This window comes from Pomacea canaliculata, linkage group LG1 (assembly GCF_003073045.1).
Source record: "Pomacea canaliculata isolate SZHN2017 linkage group LG1, ASM307304v1, whole genome shotgun sequence".
Lineage (NCBI taxonomy): Eukaryota > Metazoa > Mollusca > Gastropoda > Architaenioglossa > Ampullariidae > Pomacea > Pomacea canaliculata.
In genome coordinates this window covers 36,647,915-36,664,501 of record NC_037590.1, presented here as the reverse complement: position 1 = coordinate 36,664,501, position 16,587 = coordinate 36,647,915, and the positions used below count along the sequence as shown (strand labels likewise).

The following is a 16,587-nucleotide window of genomic DNA, read 5'->3' as shown; positions in this document are numbered from 1 at the left end:
TGTGCCTTGCACTTTTCTTTTGCTAGAAAGAGGGATTATTTTTATTGGCTTTCTTATGGCACCAGTGATATTTTTAGTGACTGCTTCTGGACCTTGTGGCTTGGCTGTTATTGCCTATCTGCATATATTGAACAATTTTAATTTTGCTACTCTAGGTGGGTGGCCATACCTCTGATTTTTTTTTACAGATGTCATCAGTGCAGAATGTCAGGTTTGACCGGTGTGCCAGTAGTAGGTTGGTGGTGTGTCTCTGGATTTATTGACGATGATCGTTTTGCATCCCCCACCCCCTTCCAAGATATTTTGAAGTCTCAGGTAGCCACTTTCTGGAACCTGTATCACACCCAGTGTGTGTCAAGGCAATAGCATTTTACATAGTCTCAAGTCGATAGATTTTAGTGCTCTTTTACATCATTACTCGTGTATTTCGCTTTGACACATTCAGGCTGTATCCACCTTTGATCACCCCAGAAACAGTAGCACCAAGTTCATTTCCCCTTTTGCAAATGTGCTTCATAAGTGCAACTGATGCTGAATTGGTAAGTGTTCTGGTTCAGAAACCTTTTCTGCATTTCAATGTGATGGTAATTGGTGTTAGATGTTATTGTCTATTACATCTCCCTGGTTCCACAGAGTTGAAGGAACCTCCCATCTACCTGGTAGATCACATATAGAGTATTTCTGTGTAAATGTTTTTGTTGCTGTGGTTGGAGTGCACTTTGTTTAAAATACCTCACGTTGGTCCATGACTGCTTACACATCTCGAAGCTGTTCTCCCACATGCCCCTTAAAGATGTGATGGGTTGGTTGCCCCTTTACTACTCAGGATATTCCAATCCCATTGAAAAATTTGATCCAATTGCTGTACCGTGTTATTACTATTTTTTAAGTTTTAATTTCCATTGTTTACAGATTTAGTACCAAATATCCAGTGTGTTAATGAAACTTTTGAATGCCTCCATCTTGGCTCAAAAGCTGCCCGGGATAGTTTGACCACCACAGTGAAACAGTATGATCGCAGGAATTCATTTGGTTTTATGTACTGTAACCAGCTTTCTTTTGCTTGTTGTCTTCATATCCCATCAATACCAACTTTCACTAGAGTACACCAGCTTGTCAGGGGAAGTGACAGCTATCAGAAATTGATTTCAAATTTGCACTACCACATTCTTCTTCCCCCTCATCTCACCCTAAACTTAACAATATTTTTCTCTTTGGTTTATTCCATCCCCTCTCAGGGGCTACAGCTGTAAAGCAAAATAAGTTGTTCCACCAGGGCAAAGTAGGGAATGTAAGGAAAAGCAGTAGATACCATGCTGTGCCCAGAACCAGGGGTAAAACATGCTGGGTTAACATCACAAGGCAATGCTTCACAACTTATGGTCCCAGGATGGAGAATTTCCATCCACAATAAATTATATCACGCTTGTTGATTTACGCCTAACACACAAAAAAGTATGTTCATTGATGCGGTAGTGATTAACATTTTTTTAAAAGTCCTTCAGCATAGTTATGTTTAAAAGGCTTGATGGGTCTTTGTTTTCAGTGTACAAACACCATACCAAGACACCACATGGTACACACTTGAAAAAAAAAGATTCAATCTTTATTACACAGTAATCAACATTGTCTAAGATATTAAAAGATGATTTTTATACAGTGATGAATTTAATGTGCACAGAGAGCATTCATGTTGAAATCAGGTGGCAGATATGACCAGCCATTTGGCAAGACCTGTATAAGAAAGGAGGGAAAATGTGATGTAAAAAAATTGCAGTGGGACACAAAGATTCTGTTCCTAGTTTTTTTTTTTCTAATCTTAAAATTGCTTTTTATAAAGCATCTCACTTTAATGATATACCAACAGGCTAGATTTGTTAAGTCTTCAAACTATGTTCACTTACTCATTAACGATTGTAGGGGTGGTAGCCACCAGAGTGCCCTCCTCTCTTCTGTGCCTTGCCATATGAACTGTTGCTTCCTGTTGGAAAACATCAGTTATGACATCCCTTTAACATTAATGGAATACTAAAATGATTTGTTACCTAACTTTCTATGCTAATGTATAACAGTCAACTGATATTAGAAGACATTTTTATAAAAGGCTCTACCCTCTAATCAAATCCTGCCACATCCAAATGTGCTAAGATTAAGCTGTACAGGTTTACACACATCTGTGCCCACATTTGTACATGTTTAGAAAAACAAAAAACCCAAGCCATGACAGCAAGCATCAATGAAATGTATTGAGACTTCAGCACCAGGCTTTTTGTATGCATGTAATGTGTTTAGCATAGTGCCCAGGTAGTGCAAACATGAGATATAGCCCATGACTACTCAGCCGAAACACTTATTCAAGGCACAAAACAGCACACATTATCCACACTGTCAAAAAATAAATCTACCCCACATAACTGATTCAAATCTGCCAGCAGATTTTCTTTTTTTCAAAGAAACCTACACAAAACATGAATAACCCAAAAACAAGACTATTCTGCCATAGAGACTGATCTTAACAAGTTGTGGCATCTCATCTGCACAGAGTGCAATGTTAAATATCTTGCCTGTAGTTAGTAATGGTCTGGGAAAAAAATCCAAAAAAATCCCAAAAATAATTTGAGGCAAACAAATGCAGGCTCCATTTATTTTTATAATAAACATGCCCATCAGTCTTACATTGCACACACCAGAATTTCATCCTTACAGAGGCCAGACTTAAATTCAATCTACAAACATCAAGATGTTCTCTGAATACTCAACACATGATTCCAAACTGAAGAAAGCACAGCACACTAATACACAATCCAAGTTTACAGTTTACATACATACTTTCATCTACTCCACACAACTAAGTGCTTAAAAGACTAATCATCTTTACACCTTTCAACCTAATGGATGAACTGGACTCGTGCAAATCATAGCTTTCGTACTAGCTTTAACCCCCTCATTCACGATACAGAATCTTTTCAAAATCATATCAAATGAGAAACCCAAATTTTTATTTCATACACATTTTCAGAAAGATGTACAAATAAATCACATAGCATTTCTTGTCAGGATCACAACATATCAAAATGGTCAATAACCATGGAACAAGCATTAGCTAAACTAAACACATAAGAGATGAGATGTTACTGTAACGAAGCAACCCAGAAACCCAGAAACGAAACCACTGGGATAAAACATTTCCAAAAATCTCAAGCTTTGTTTAAAAATACAGAGTATTTCTGCTAAATGTTGACCAAATTTAATGAGTAAGATAATCCAATAGTAAACAAATTTAAAGCGTTTTTTTCTCTTGCTCACATGCCAAACAAAAGTTTTTTACATTCCACAAACTGAAATTCATGTATTAACAGATAAATCAGCCTCAGACAACATGCAAATCACTATAGGTGGGCTAGAACTACCAGCAGGCAGCTCTCCTGAACAAGGAAGAGAGTGCAGTTAGGGCTTGAACCTGGCTCTAACTACCCTGTGGTGATGAAAACTCACCTTCTTCCTGTCCATAGCCCCAGCCTCCGTAATCATAACCTTAAAAATTACAGAAAACTAGTGTTACTCTAAGCCAACGACTGCAAGGTAAGTCAACGAACATACACCAATAAATTATAGCAATTTAGGGCAATATCATGAAGCTCATTGTTCCCATGAATATCAACCTTTGCAAAGAATGGAACCACATTCAGTGATTTGTAATATTCCATACTCGATACCTAAATTTTTGAAACCTTTTCTTGCACTTTTGTTAACACCCTATATCTAAAGTTCATTCTGTAATCACATCAGGCACATAAACATTACTAGTGCCACGCATTACCTAGTAAAGCCTTTTGCAATATTTAAAATCAAGTCTGTTAATAAAGAATTATGCTTGCATGACATTTAAAAAAGAAGCAAGCACTGAAGACATGCATATTCTTTTTGACACAGTATGTAATCTCTGCACTTAAGAGCAGGGTTGTTGGTTTTTTTTCAAGCTTGAGAATTCTTAGTCAAAAGGCAAGTAAATGTGGTGTCTTGACTACAAATCTTCAGCAGAACTTTCAAGTTAAATGGTGGCTATTGCAAAAAAAAAAAAAAAAAAACCCTCATCTGGTGTTTGGCAAAGGACAGGATATTAAAGTGAGCCAAAAGAACAGGGACACTTGTTTTATTTTTGACTTTGAATATGCAATGGAGTATTTGAACTTCTACTTCACTAAGTAAAACAGTTAACTGATAGACTTGGGGCATGTCCTAATACGAGCTCACATAATTAGCAGGTATACATTCACTTACCTCCATATCCTCCGTAGCCATAGCCCTGATCATAGCCTCCCCAGCCACCTTGTCCATAACCATAGTAGTCATTGCCATAGCCACTGTAACCACCGTAACCTCCATAGTTGCCATAACCTCCTTGATTGTAATTCCCATAGCTTCCATATCCACCATATCCCCCATATCCTTGGTTCCAGTTGCCTCCTTGATTCCAGCCACCTGCAGCATGACAGCACATCTTTGAAATAAAACAAATCTGAAGTCTTTGAGCGGCTTCCCACTGAAATCATTTTATACTTGACTGCTATCGGCTTAGATTATGGCGAAAGATTAAAATTAAGATCAGGAATACTAAAAAACATTAAAATCTGTTTGAATTTTTTAAAAGGGTTTTATTACAGTGATACCTCGGTTCTCGAACGCCTTGACTTTCGACCAAATCGGTATTCGACCAGGAAATTCGAGAAAATTTTGTCTTGGAATTCGAACAAATATTTGGAACTCGAACATCCGAACATCCGAGATGAGCCGAATGGCGTTCATTCGGCCAGCGCGCCTTGCTTGCGTCATCAGTGACAATAACCATGCCATAAAGTTTGGTACAGGTACAGTAAATGAAACACAATTTACTGTACTGTACAGTACATTTTATTTATTCATTTTTTTAAATAAATACACTTTTATTTCTTATTTCTTGTTGAGACTCATGTTTTTCTACATATTATATACAAAAATAGGCATTTTCTGGGGCTTGGAACGAATTAATCCAGTTTCTATTATTTCCTTTCGGTTTCATTGCTTCGGTTCTTGAACAATTTGGTTCTCGACCGTCCTCCCGGAACGAATTATGTTCGAGAACCGAGGTATCACTGTATAGTGATAAAATAACAATAGTGCAAATAACTTTTTAACTACTTGCAGTGAGAAAAAAATGTTAGCACTTGAAAAATAAAAGTAATATAAATCAAGTCTCTTGGGGTTGTTGTAAACAAGCGAATGATCTAAATCCCGATCTAAATCCTTTTGGTATCAAGAGGTCTACAAACTATAAACAAATAGACATGGCACCCACCAACCAAAAAACCTGACAAATAGAAAAATAAAATTTTTTTCTTTAAGCTTCACTGGGATTAATTATTAAACAACATTCATTTTTGGTATCAGCACAAGGCTCTAAAAGAAACTGGCAAAGGAAGTTGCGAAAAACGATTTAGCATCAGACAACAAAATATAAAAATGTGATATTCAGGCAGTGTTAATATTTTGACCAATCCCCAAATACAGCTACTTTTTTTAAAAACTACTTTCTACCTTATTTACGTAGCTATTTTGGATCCAACAATATAAATTTTTCTTACCTCTCCCACCTCGACCGCCACGACCACCAAAACCAGGTCCCCAACCACGACCACCACGACCCCCCCTTTGCTGCACTTGGTTGTTTGGTGTTGCCTTCTTTATGTCAACCTGCGTATAAAAACATCCGGTTTCTGTATAGTAGATGCATATGCTGGCTTCTTGTTTAAAAAAGCCTGTAATGTTTTAATGCCAAAGGCTTCTTTTTAAGAAAAATCTCTTTGCACCGGACAGGGGTTCTCACTGGACCAAATTCATTAAGTGGAGCCCAATCAAACCTGTTAAGCTGTAGAAGATAGCAAAAAAGAATTACAAATTAATGAACAAATGATTACAATGTTGATTTACAAAGGAACACGCCACAGGAAGTTGTAGAAGCAGCACAAAATCATTTATGATTGAAGAATGAACTATGGAATAGTCTTTCCCTTTTAATCAAGTGGCTAGCATTTAGTAACATCACTGACTGCCACATGCGGAGGTACCTCGCGCCACTTTCACCTCAACAGGCCGTATTTAGGCGTCTTTGTTCCACCATTTCCGTCCCCTGTAGGAAAGCGGAAAAGTACGGTCATTCATCATGGGCAACGGGCAACCTCAGCAGCATGATATGTTCCCGCTGCATGATTTACACCGCAAATCCCATTGCAGGTTTACGCATTACCCATTTTCTTCCATTATTCTCGATATTCTTCGCAGGTAACGATGACCAACATTAGCAAATGATGTTTAGCACATCTCAATGAAGATTTCCTCTTTTACTTTTCTTTTTTGTTTGTTTTCGAAGCTTACACATTAATGAAAACCGCCTGCAAAGAACAAAAAGCAAACCAATGATATGTGAAAAATACCACAAATTTTTGGAGAAAGGGAAATAGTGGTACGTCCCAGTGGGAAAAAAAAAAGAAGAAGGACCATTAATGTCTTACCTCCTGACCACCCAATTTATGGGTCTGTTGTTCTAAAACTTTCTTCACAGCCAAATCTGCTTCAAATTCCACAAAACAGAAAGCTCGTCTCTGATCTTTTGTTCTGTCAAATGGGAAGTCAATCTTTGCAATCTGTTGAAATAGAAAACAGTTTATATTTTTTAAAAATATGTTATGCTTTATACTTCATGCAAAGTTGCAAATAGAAAATAAAAACACTCGAGCTTACTTGCCTTTCCCTAATATCACCAATGATTGCAACACTACCACAAATAATTTTAACAGAGCTATTCTGATTTGTGCCTAGAACTCACCGTTCCAAATTTGCCAAAATATTCTTTTACTTCTTCCTCTGGTACTCCAGGGTCTAGCCTTCCAACAAATATTTTCTTGATGCCCTGTCTTGGATTAGCTTGCTTAGGATCTATTGTCCTCCCATGAAGTTTGTGCTCTTTCACTTCAAGCACCTGAAATAAAATTTCCAGTTGAAATAATGAGTCTTGCACTTTAAAAGATACAAAGACAAAAGCCCTACTAACCCTAACCCAGACTTAAATTCATAATTACCTTTCCAACTGTGTCTGTCTGTGCAAACACAACAAATCCAAATCCCCTAGACTGTCTTGTCTCAGGATCTGTCTTTAGCGTGCAACTTGTGACTTCACCAAACTTTTCAAAATACTCTCGAAGATCCTCTGTAAAACAAAGATGTCCATCCAAACTTAATTTTTTATGGCTTTCAATTTGTCAAAACCCAAAATTCATTCAAAATGCACACCTAACAGGAATCTGATATATCTGACAACCCACTGAAGCTATGGGTATTGTCATGGAGTCTTGGAGGCAGTCAGAGAAGGCAGCAACTATCCCATGCTGAACACATTCAAAGACATTGCATGGCCAACTGCAACCTGTCCCAGGCAAACGAGAAGGCTTATTTCTTGCAAAAATTAACTTTTTTTTTTTTGTTGGCATAATAAAGCTTGCCATAGATATATTTCTAAACTTAGATGTACTAATAAATCGCTTAAGTGACCACAATAAAAGCTGGGTATGACAGTAAGACTTTGTCTTCTACAGCCAGGTCTGGGAAATGCTTTGGCACAGGAGAAGGCAGCTAAACCTTTATGTTTTTAACACCGGCCTCATAAATAAACCGAAGTTGCAATGTGTGTGGATTAACAATTCATACAGTTTGTGTGATTTTCACTAAATTGGGCATGAACACACAACTCATTTCAAGACCTTAAGTTTAAATATGCACTCTGTTCAAAATAGTATGCTCACAGTCTCCTCCCTTCAGTACATGCTTTTCATTCAAGATGCATGAACTTTAATTATTTTCAAAATTTTTTTTAAACTGGTCAAGACAAAGCAGCCCTGTTTATTTTTCTATCAAATACATTCTAGAATTAAAAATCTCTTACCCAAATTAGCTAAAGCTTATCATTTGTCAAAGTTATATATCCAGAATGGTAAGAAAGGCTGTCGTGAAGTAGGCAATCACAAACAAACCGATTTTTATCACTGTTCAAAAATCAAATCTAGATGTCAAAAGTTACATATGCTATAATCAACAAAAACATCCATTTTATTCTCGAAATCACTTAAGAGACACTTTTGACTTGTTATTTAGGAAATGTTGTAACCCAAGCAGAAAATTACCAACCAGAAACAATCCCTTAAAAAACACCACCAGTCATTGCAAGAAAATTATTCCTTCAGTAATTTCTGCAGTACTTTTTCTACATACTTGCCTATTTACAGAAATGGAATAAAAGGTTACAGAATAATCTCTATCCCATCTCTTGTGCAGATCCCTGTGTTTGCATGTGCATATGCAAATACAGTCGCAGAGGAAACTTCTACAAGTTAAACAACTATCCACATGCTTTTAAAGAAATAGGTACAAAATTAACTGACTGCACAAACCAGATCTAAAAAACCCCTATTGAGTATCTGTCAATATTTGTTAACACAGATAATAAAACCTTCAAATCTGATGAGCTGAATTTAAAAAAAAAAAAAAAACAATTGGGGAATTCTAATCACTAGCATCCTACAAAACATGCTGTTAAATAAACTGGCAGATTATTTTTAAAAAGACTGCCAAGAAAATTGTTACAAATTTTAAACCACATAATCTACATCTGGAATTTTCCCATTAAAAATGTAAGTGCTTATCAGTGCCTACAGATGTGGTCTATTCTCTTTATCATATTCTTTAGCCTTAAATGTTGCATTAGAGTAGCATATTATTAAAAAAGAAAATCTAACAGCTGTTAAACCTTCTACATTTCAATTCTGCTTTTATTGTAAATTAAGCCAATTTTTTAATGGTGTGAACATTCAGGGGTTCTGGTGTAGCAAGACAGAATCTCCTACCTACACTTGAACTCCCAGCGAGTTATGCAGACGCTGGGTCTTCTAGTGTTGCTGAATGGTTTAGCAGACATTTTTGTGGTACTTTTTTTTTCAAAAACAAAAATAAAGCGCGAGTTGTATGTGTTTAGCCTTTTCATGTTATTTTTAATTAAATTTGACTTGTAGTTACTCTTTAGCAGATGATCAAACACCCACTACAGTGATATCAAAGGAAAATAGTCCACATCTCTTTGCAAGCTTTAATAATTTGAACCTAAAAGCTTTATGTGTTTCTCAACTGTTAAATTTAATTTTATAGTATGAACAGACCATTGGTTCTCGCTGAGAGTTCGAGTCTAAGTAGGAGATTCTGTCTTGCTACACTGGCATCATGAGAATGGTTTACAATCTAAAAAAAAAACAACACTCTTTTGTGTCCCTCACACCTTGGATACATTTGTTATTTTTTACACACCCTTCTTTCCCAATAAAGTCTTAAAGCAAGGTAGACGAACATTTGATTCTTTGTACACTTTAGACTCACTAATCTAGTTCTTTCAAAATAAAGTTAAGAAAGTGCAGAAGAGGATAAATTTTGCCTCACTTGTTGTTGTTTCCCAGCTTAATCCGCCAACAAAAAGTTTTCTGAAAAAAAAGGAAAACTTTAAATTTATGGCATGTAAAATATAGGTCACCGGCAATATTACAAAAACGAATATATCAACGGCAACCAGCATGATTAAAAAAGGCAACAAGAAAAAAAAATTTGCATGCCGTTGGAACTAGCTAACGATATAGGTCACTTCACACGTGCGGCGGTCTCGTCTGACGCCATTTTGTGCTCGATCGATAGTAAAAGATTGATGCATTATTTTCTGTAGATGTGTTTGAGAACTATAACGACAACATAGATATCCGTAAAAGAAATTCAATATGCAATTAGAATAACAGTTGTACTATTTACCTGTCATCTTCGTTGTCTCTATCATCGCCTTGACCTCCCTCGCCACCGGTCTCCATTGCTTGATCACCTCCATCGTCAGGTGCTTGTTCTGTTGGTTCTTGCTGCTCAAAGTTTTCACCATTCTGGCCATCAAGTCCTGTATAGTCGTCGTTATCGAACTGTTGCTGATCGTCTGCCATATTTCAATATCCGAACTGCAAATGTTTTCACCCAAATTAACCAGTTTTATTAAACTGTCTTTCACACAAACGCTCCCGATATCGGCGGGAGTACAAAGAGGCTAAAAATGTTTAGCGATATGTCATGTGAACAGCAAGCAATCGTTCCATTGGTCCGAAGTGGTTAAAATGCTAATATTTTATCAAAATTTCAAAAGGTGCATTATTATTGTAAAAATATTATATTAAAATTATTTTGTCATAGCAAAAGTTAAAAACTTACATTTGATTTTTTTATAACCACAATGCAGCTGACGACGCTTTCCAATCAGAGGAAGTCTGTTCGCGAACTTAGATTTGAATATGGTTTCATTGTTGAGGGAGGCCTGTGACGAACACACGTGGATTGTAAACTCTACATACCTTTATATATATATATTTAATTATGACTTTAAGGGCAAACGAAAATTACAGTTTCCACTCGTTGGTGGAGGCCAGGGGACTGTTTTAGTCATTTAAAATCAGTTTCAGATCATGCACGCAAACAAAAAAAAACGCTTGTATAGATACAGCTTCACAGTAAAAATTATAAGCATTTATGTTTTTATTATATTGTAAACTTTTCCCATTGCTAGCACTTTTTTATAATCCAGCGATTTGTGTGGTGCTCCTTATAGAGACATCGTGAACAGAATACAAAGAATGAAAATCAGTGGCGCCGCCTCGATCCTCTCAAAACAAAAGATACCGAGGAAACAAGAATGTGAACGTTGTTCCCTGTCATCCCTCCCAAAACTCGAGTATGTTCCTACTCAATAGAAAATTGAACATGACAATCGTTTGTAACTTTTTTAAATAGGGGCAGCTAACACGCCACGAGAGCTACGTCAGAGGTGCAATTAAGCTTCCTTGACTACCTCAGTTGGCCGAAGAGTTCTGTCCTTACAACAAGACGCACACCTCGCTTGGAACGATATTCTCGGTTGGAAAAGTTGTCTCGCTACATCGGCACGTTGAAATGAGCGTAAGGTTACCCGTTCCCACAGAACAAGGCACCCGCTCGCGCTTTTGTGCAAATATTTGTGTGTAAATTCGAAGGACGTTGAATCATCAGTAATGACTTCTCAGAGCCTATATAGTGCGCGCTGCAACTGCCGTTCAAAATAAAGTGTAGATCTTAAAATGTCCTCCAGCCTTAGACATTGAGTGACTTTTCTTTTATAACAGTTGAAAGCAAACCAGTCGAGTACGTTACTGAGTTTACAAGATCGATCTGAATTACGTACCGTACGTTATATTGGTGTGCGAGTGAGATTTTTTGAGTTGTAAACGTGACTTTATTTTGAATTATACAGTGGCGTAGGAACCCAAGGAAAATACAGGGGGGGGGGGACAGGAATATCCTTTTGCCCCCCCCCCCAATATTTGAGACGTAATTCCTCACAAAGAGCAAAGAACTGAAGAAAACGTAGAGAGGAGACGGTCATCACCGTCACAAAAGCGGGCCCTGAGGCAAGTGGAGGCTCTAACACCTCAGACGATCAGATCGTGCGTGCGTGCGTGCAGTACCCCATCCTTTTTTACGAAATGTGCGAGTGCGAACGCCGTTCACTGTCAGCAGGGAGTTTGACCCCCCCCCCCCCAACGCCGAACATCTTCCAGTTGTTTTTAGACATTTTGTTTGTTTGTTCTCTGTTACTCCTCGAGGAGCATAGGGCCGCAGCAACACATCGCCAGCGGACCTGATTTTGGACACACACGCCCGCCCCTTCAGTTCGTCCCTTATGTTTCCGATGTCCTTTGCCTCGCTCTCTGCTGTTCTTTTCCAAGTCTGCTTTGGTCTCCCAAACTCTCCTCTTCCCATGAGGGTTCCAGTCAAGTGGCTGCTTGGCATTGGTGTCAGCTGGTTTGCACAGGGTATGTCCTATCCACCCCATTTGCGATTTTTTGTCTTCGCTAGGGGCATTCTGGTTGGTTCTTTTCCACAGGCTGGTGTTGGAGATCGTTTCCCAGGCCATCTTATTCCCAGAATATGGCGTAAGCATCGGCTGGGAAAAGTCTGGAGCTTGTAATTGTTTATGTGTTTGTCACTCTCCAGGTTTCAGAACCACGCAGTAAGACAGCTTTCACATTGGTGTTGAAGATGCGGGTCTTACTGTGGAAGAATAATATTCTGGAGTTCCAGATTGGGCGTAGGCTGCTCTCCAGATGTATTTTCAACTCAAACTGATCAACTGGTTGTGCTAAGTCTCTGAACTTTGTTAGCCCCATATGTGAATGTGCATGCTTTCATGTGCAGTTCTCTTCATATAGACATCCACTTTATAAATGATGCATGTACATTTGTTTCTCTAAAAGAAAGCTGGTACCCAGAGTATTCAAAATCTATATGTATGATTAAAAATCTGTGTATTCAGAGTGTACTCAGTTTGACTCTTGTTGTATATAGAGTATTCCTTCCCATGTTTATTTTTGTACTCTAAAGAATTAGGAAAACTAACAATTTTTAATGTTAGTAAGTCATTTACTCCATTTAATCTAAAAGCATATTCACATATATCATGCTGATTTTATGCAGGTTTTTTTTTTTGATTTCTCTCAGCAATTGTTTGCATACAACAAGAAAAAGACAGTTGGAGAAAGACGCCTTTCCTTTCTGCATGTGTCAGAACTCCTGAAAGCACATGCACACACTGCACAGTTACAAGTTTGACAAATTAATGACAGAAATAAAATCTGTGTAGCTTCAAACCCATACACACACGACTACCAACAAATGTTCAGATATTCTGTTTGCAACCACTGACCCTTGTTGTATATGCGGTCCACTGTTAACTTAAATGTCATGGCTGTACATAGTTTCATACAAAACTAATGATCCAGTAATAAAAAAAATAGAAATAAATTGTTTAATATAATTTAAAGTATAATTTAGAAATATACAGTATCAGGCAAACATGGAGTTATGGAGAGTCTCCAGCTCAAATTCCCTCTGCTTTGCTCTGGCCTGCAAGAAAAACAAGGTTAATGAACAATCATGAATCTTAATCAATCTTTGTATCATGCAGGGCTTCTGCTTACTCACAAAATTGCGTACAGTACGCATTAAAAGTTCGGAGGACCCCTTCAATTTTCGTCAATGGGGTCCCATTCAAATTTGGGCGAAGAACAGGGACCCCTTAAAAATCTGAAGAAGGGGTCCCTGGGACCCCAAAGAATTTAGCCTTAGCAGAAGCCCTGATCATGTATCGTGATTCCTTTCTTACTAGGTAAAGAAACAAAACAAAACAAAACAAAAAAAAATATATAAAATGACAATGTAACACCCTGGGAAAGTAAATGGAGAAACTAATTTGATAAAGACTGTAGATGCTGTTTTGCCATGACTACAAAACCGTACTGTTTTCTTTTCAGGTAGTGTTTTTGTTATGCTTGTGTGCAGCATTCTTTTTTTGCCAAATGTTTCTGCCTGTTGCTATGTCTAATTTTATTTGGGTAAAGTGAACTGACTTTACAGTGGAGAAATGTACAATATATAAATCTGTGTTATTACTATTATTATTTATGTAAGCACAAGCAAAACATATTTGCTATAAAGCTAACTACAATTCTCTTTCAGAGTGAGAGTGTGCATGTGTGTGTGTGGGTAGGTTTGTGTATGTGTGTGTGAAAGAAAGAGAGCAAGATAAATATGATTTGATTGATGGTAAATAAATTTGTAAGATGTATTTGAAGCCTACTGATAAGTATATGTGCTTGTGTAATCACCTTTATTAATAGGAAAAGCATTTTACGGATAAACATTTTATTACTGCTATTATTATTTACTAACTACTAAAGTTTAGGCAGCTTCAAGTTTACCAGCCACGTAACCCAAGATTTCCTTCTCTCGTCAGTTTTTAACCCATGTGACATTTTAAATTATTTTTTTAATTTTTGAAAAGGGCAATGTTGTGCTTGTAAGAATCCCATTACCATTACTTCGTGTATAAAACATATTTATGTTATGGTTCAGCCCTTCTAGAATTTATGGAGGATTGCAATTTATGCTATTTAGAGTAGCTTTGAACTACAATTTAAAGCAAATTGTCATATGCCTCGCGCAATGCTTCAGAATATGTTCAATAAAATTTAACAACATAATACCTTTTCTTTTTTGTAGGCTTCATAGTCTGGATCATCTGTTGGAAGTTCATGACGACACACTGGGCACGAACATACCTAAAATGTTCACAATTTGAACAACTGTCTCATGTTTAAGCCAGAACAGATAAAGTTAAAAAAAATTACTGAGAGCATGATGAACACTTTGTACAGATTAATAATGTTCATTAACCGTATACATAGGGAAATTCTGGTGATATGTCTGTGGGTAGTTAGTGGTAATGATTCAGACTTTTGCAAATCCATACTATTAAGGCAATCTCCGCCAAATTTGGCATGAATGCTCCTTTCTTCCATGGGTAGGCCATAGACATGTCTTGTTTATGTAATTTGTTCCAGAGTGTGTTTATTTTTCATGTTTACTTTAAACATTTTAAGATGTTGGTGGTGCCAAATATAACAAAATTGCTATGCAGAGCAAATTGTGATGCAACTGTACTATGCACAGTATATTTTAACAACATAATTTGAGGACATAATGAAAGAGGATAACAGGAAGAGTGAGGCAAGCAAGCTAATGAGCAAGAATCATATGGCAACACTGCACTTTTTATCCCCCTCTTAAAGAGACAGTGGCATTCTGACCAAAGGATCTGGAAAGACAGAGTAGACTGAGTAGATAACAGAGTCCAGAGTCTGTGTGGAAATAAAGCACATTATTAAGCCCAGCAACCACTGATCAAAGAAACACCTCGAACATTATTTTATTTGAAATAATGACTAAAGCAAAGTTCTGGTATTACATGCATCGTGAAATACTTTAAAATATGTTGAATAAAACGTAACAACAAATTTATCACAAATTTTAACTACAGGGTATAAAGTACCTTTTGTAACCATGTTATGATGCACTTGGTATGAAATTGATGGTTGCATGGCAGAACTTTAAGCTCATCTTCTTCATCAAACTCTGTCAGGCACACTGGGCATTGTAGCCCTTGTGCTAAAGGATGCAGTAACAGATTGGAAATGAAAAGATAAACATATAAAACTTGCGATCAATAAAAATTGTTCGAAATATATTTTAAAAAACTGAAATCAGGAAGATATCAAATCTCACCTTTAAAAAAGCACCCCAAAACATCTTTAACTAAGCATAAGATTTTATTTTTAAAGATGAAAAAAATGCTGTCTGTAAGAGCATATTACAGAGATTCAAATTTGTATATACAGTGTATATATATTTTATAATTTACTTTAAAAAATTGTAATGATTATGTCAAATTACCTGCAAGACTTGAAGAAACAAACTTTGTTTCTAGATCCTGAATTGATTTTGCTGATGCTGGTGGAATTTTTCTGTTGCCTCCAAACATTCTTTCAAATTCTGCATTCCATTCATCACCAAAGCCCATCATCAAAAGCATCCTTAAAAGAGGAAACATTAATGGAAAACAAAAATTGATATAATGCCTTTTAAGGCAATTACAAATCAATGTTCAAAATGGACAAACAGTAAGAAAAATTTGCTCTGAAGCAAAAGATAAAACTGTTACCATTTGAAATCGTTAGTATCAAACAACAAAAGGAAGACAGACACCTGATAAGTATGTATACACAACATATTATATACACAACCTGAATAAGACAGAGAAGTGTCATTAATTAGTACTTCTTTGTATACTATATAAATTACCTCTTTTGTGACTCTCTCTTGTACAAACAGTTAAAACCAAATACAAACGTATCAATACCACAATCTTCTCAAAGCAATATGCATAATCATCTGATTTAATACCTATTCATCTGAGATAAAAGAAAAATAGAAACCAAAAGCTGCTGACCTTTGGTCAAGAAACTGGGTAGATATGCAAGGCACAAATCTAAGAGATATACTTATTATAGTCTTGATAACTTGCGATACGCCAAACGACAGAGTATTACAATAAGGCTTTTTTGTATGTTTACATACTGTAATGATGTATTTATTTTATTGGTGTAAGTTAATAAATTTAATAAAATTTTGGAAAAATAATCTATAAAATACCTCGCCAATGCCAGTGCGTCGTTTTCAGTTTGTGCATCTCCCGAATTTGTATCATGTTCATCAAAATAAGAAGCCATGACAATACTGTAATTATTTCAATAAACTTTTTCGACTTTTGCTTTAGTTAGCACCTGTACTTATAACTCGCTTGACGTGTTGGGCAGTTTGAGGTTAGCTCCTCGAAATCAAACATTAAAGAATCTTGGGGAATCAGTTTTCCCGAGGCTGTTGTATCCAAACTGAACGTATTCCGTAAACTGACACATGTGCTCTTAATGTCATCCTATGGTAGGACGTGCTGGTGGTAGATCGTAGACCAACGATGACAGTGCACATATGACTGAAATATTCCAACTCTCGTTCTAAAGCTTTGTATTTTTTGTAAATTAAAACATAAGATAA

The 16,587-nt window shown here is 36.7% G+C and overlaps 2 protein-coding genes across 2 annotated transcripts; both read right to left on the bottom strand.

The window, feature by feature from the left end:
* Window positions 1–1,584: 1,584 nt before the first annotated feature.
* LOC112557924 (heterogeneous nuclear ribonucleoprotein D-like) lies at window positions 1,585–10,167 on the bottom strand. Its single transcript, XM_025228083.1, has 10 exons — window positions 9,877–10,167; window positions 9,517–9,557; window positions 7,116–7,243; window positions 6,863–7,015; window positions 6,549–6,680; window positions 5,622–5,730; window positions 4,282–4,482; window positions 3,496–3,534; window positions 1,905–1,981; window positions 1,585–1,734 (listed from the first exon to the last, which is right to left on the bottom strand). The coding sequence occupies exons 1-9, from the start codon at window positions 10,053–10,055 to the stop codon at window positions 1,908–1,910; spliced, it is 1,056 nt and encodes a 351-aa protein (XP_025083868.1). The 5' UTR covers window positions 10,056–10,167; the 3' UTR covers window positions 1,585–1,734; window positions 1,905–1,907.
* A 2,442-nt stretch (window positions 10,168–12,609) lies between these two features.
* Window positions 12,610–16,529, bottom strand: LOC112557978 (E3 ubiquitin-protein ligase RNF181-like). The gene is made up of 5 exons (XM_025228155.1): window positions 16,186–16,529; window positions 15,427–15,566; window positions 15,026–15,141; window positions 14,181–14,255; window positions 12,610–13,041 (listed from the first exon to the last, which is right to left on the bottom strand). Exons 1-5 carry the CDS (start codon window positions 16,260–16,262, stop codon window positions 12,982–12,984), a joined length of 468 nt encoding a protein of 155 aa, XP_025083940.1. The 5' UTR covers window positions 16,263–16,529; the 3' UTR covers window positions 12,610–12,981.
* Window positions 16,530–16,587: the final 58 nt, after the last annotated feature.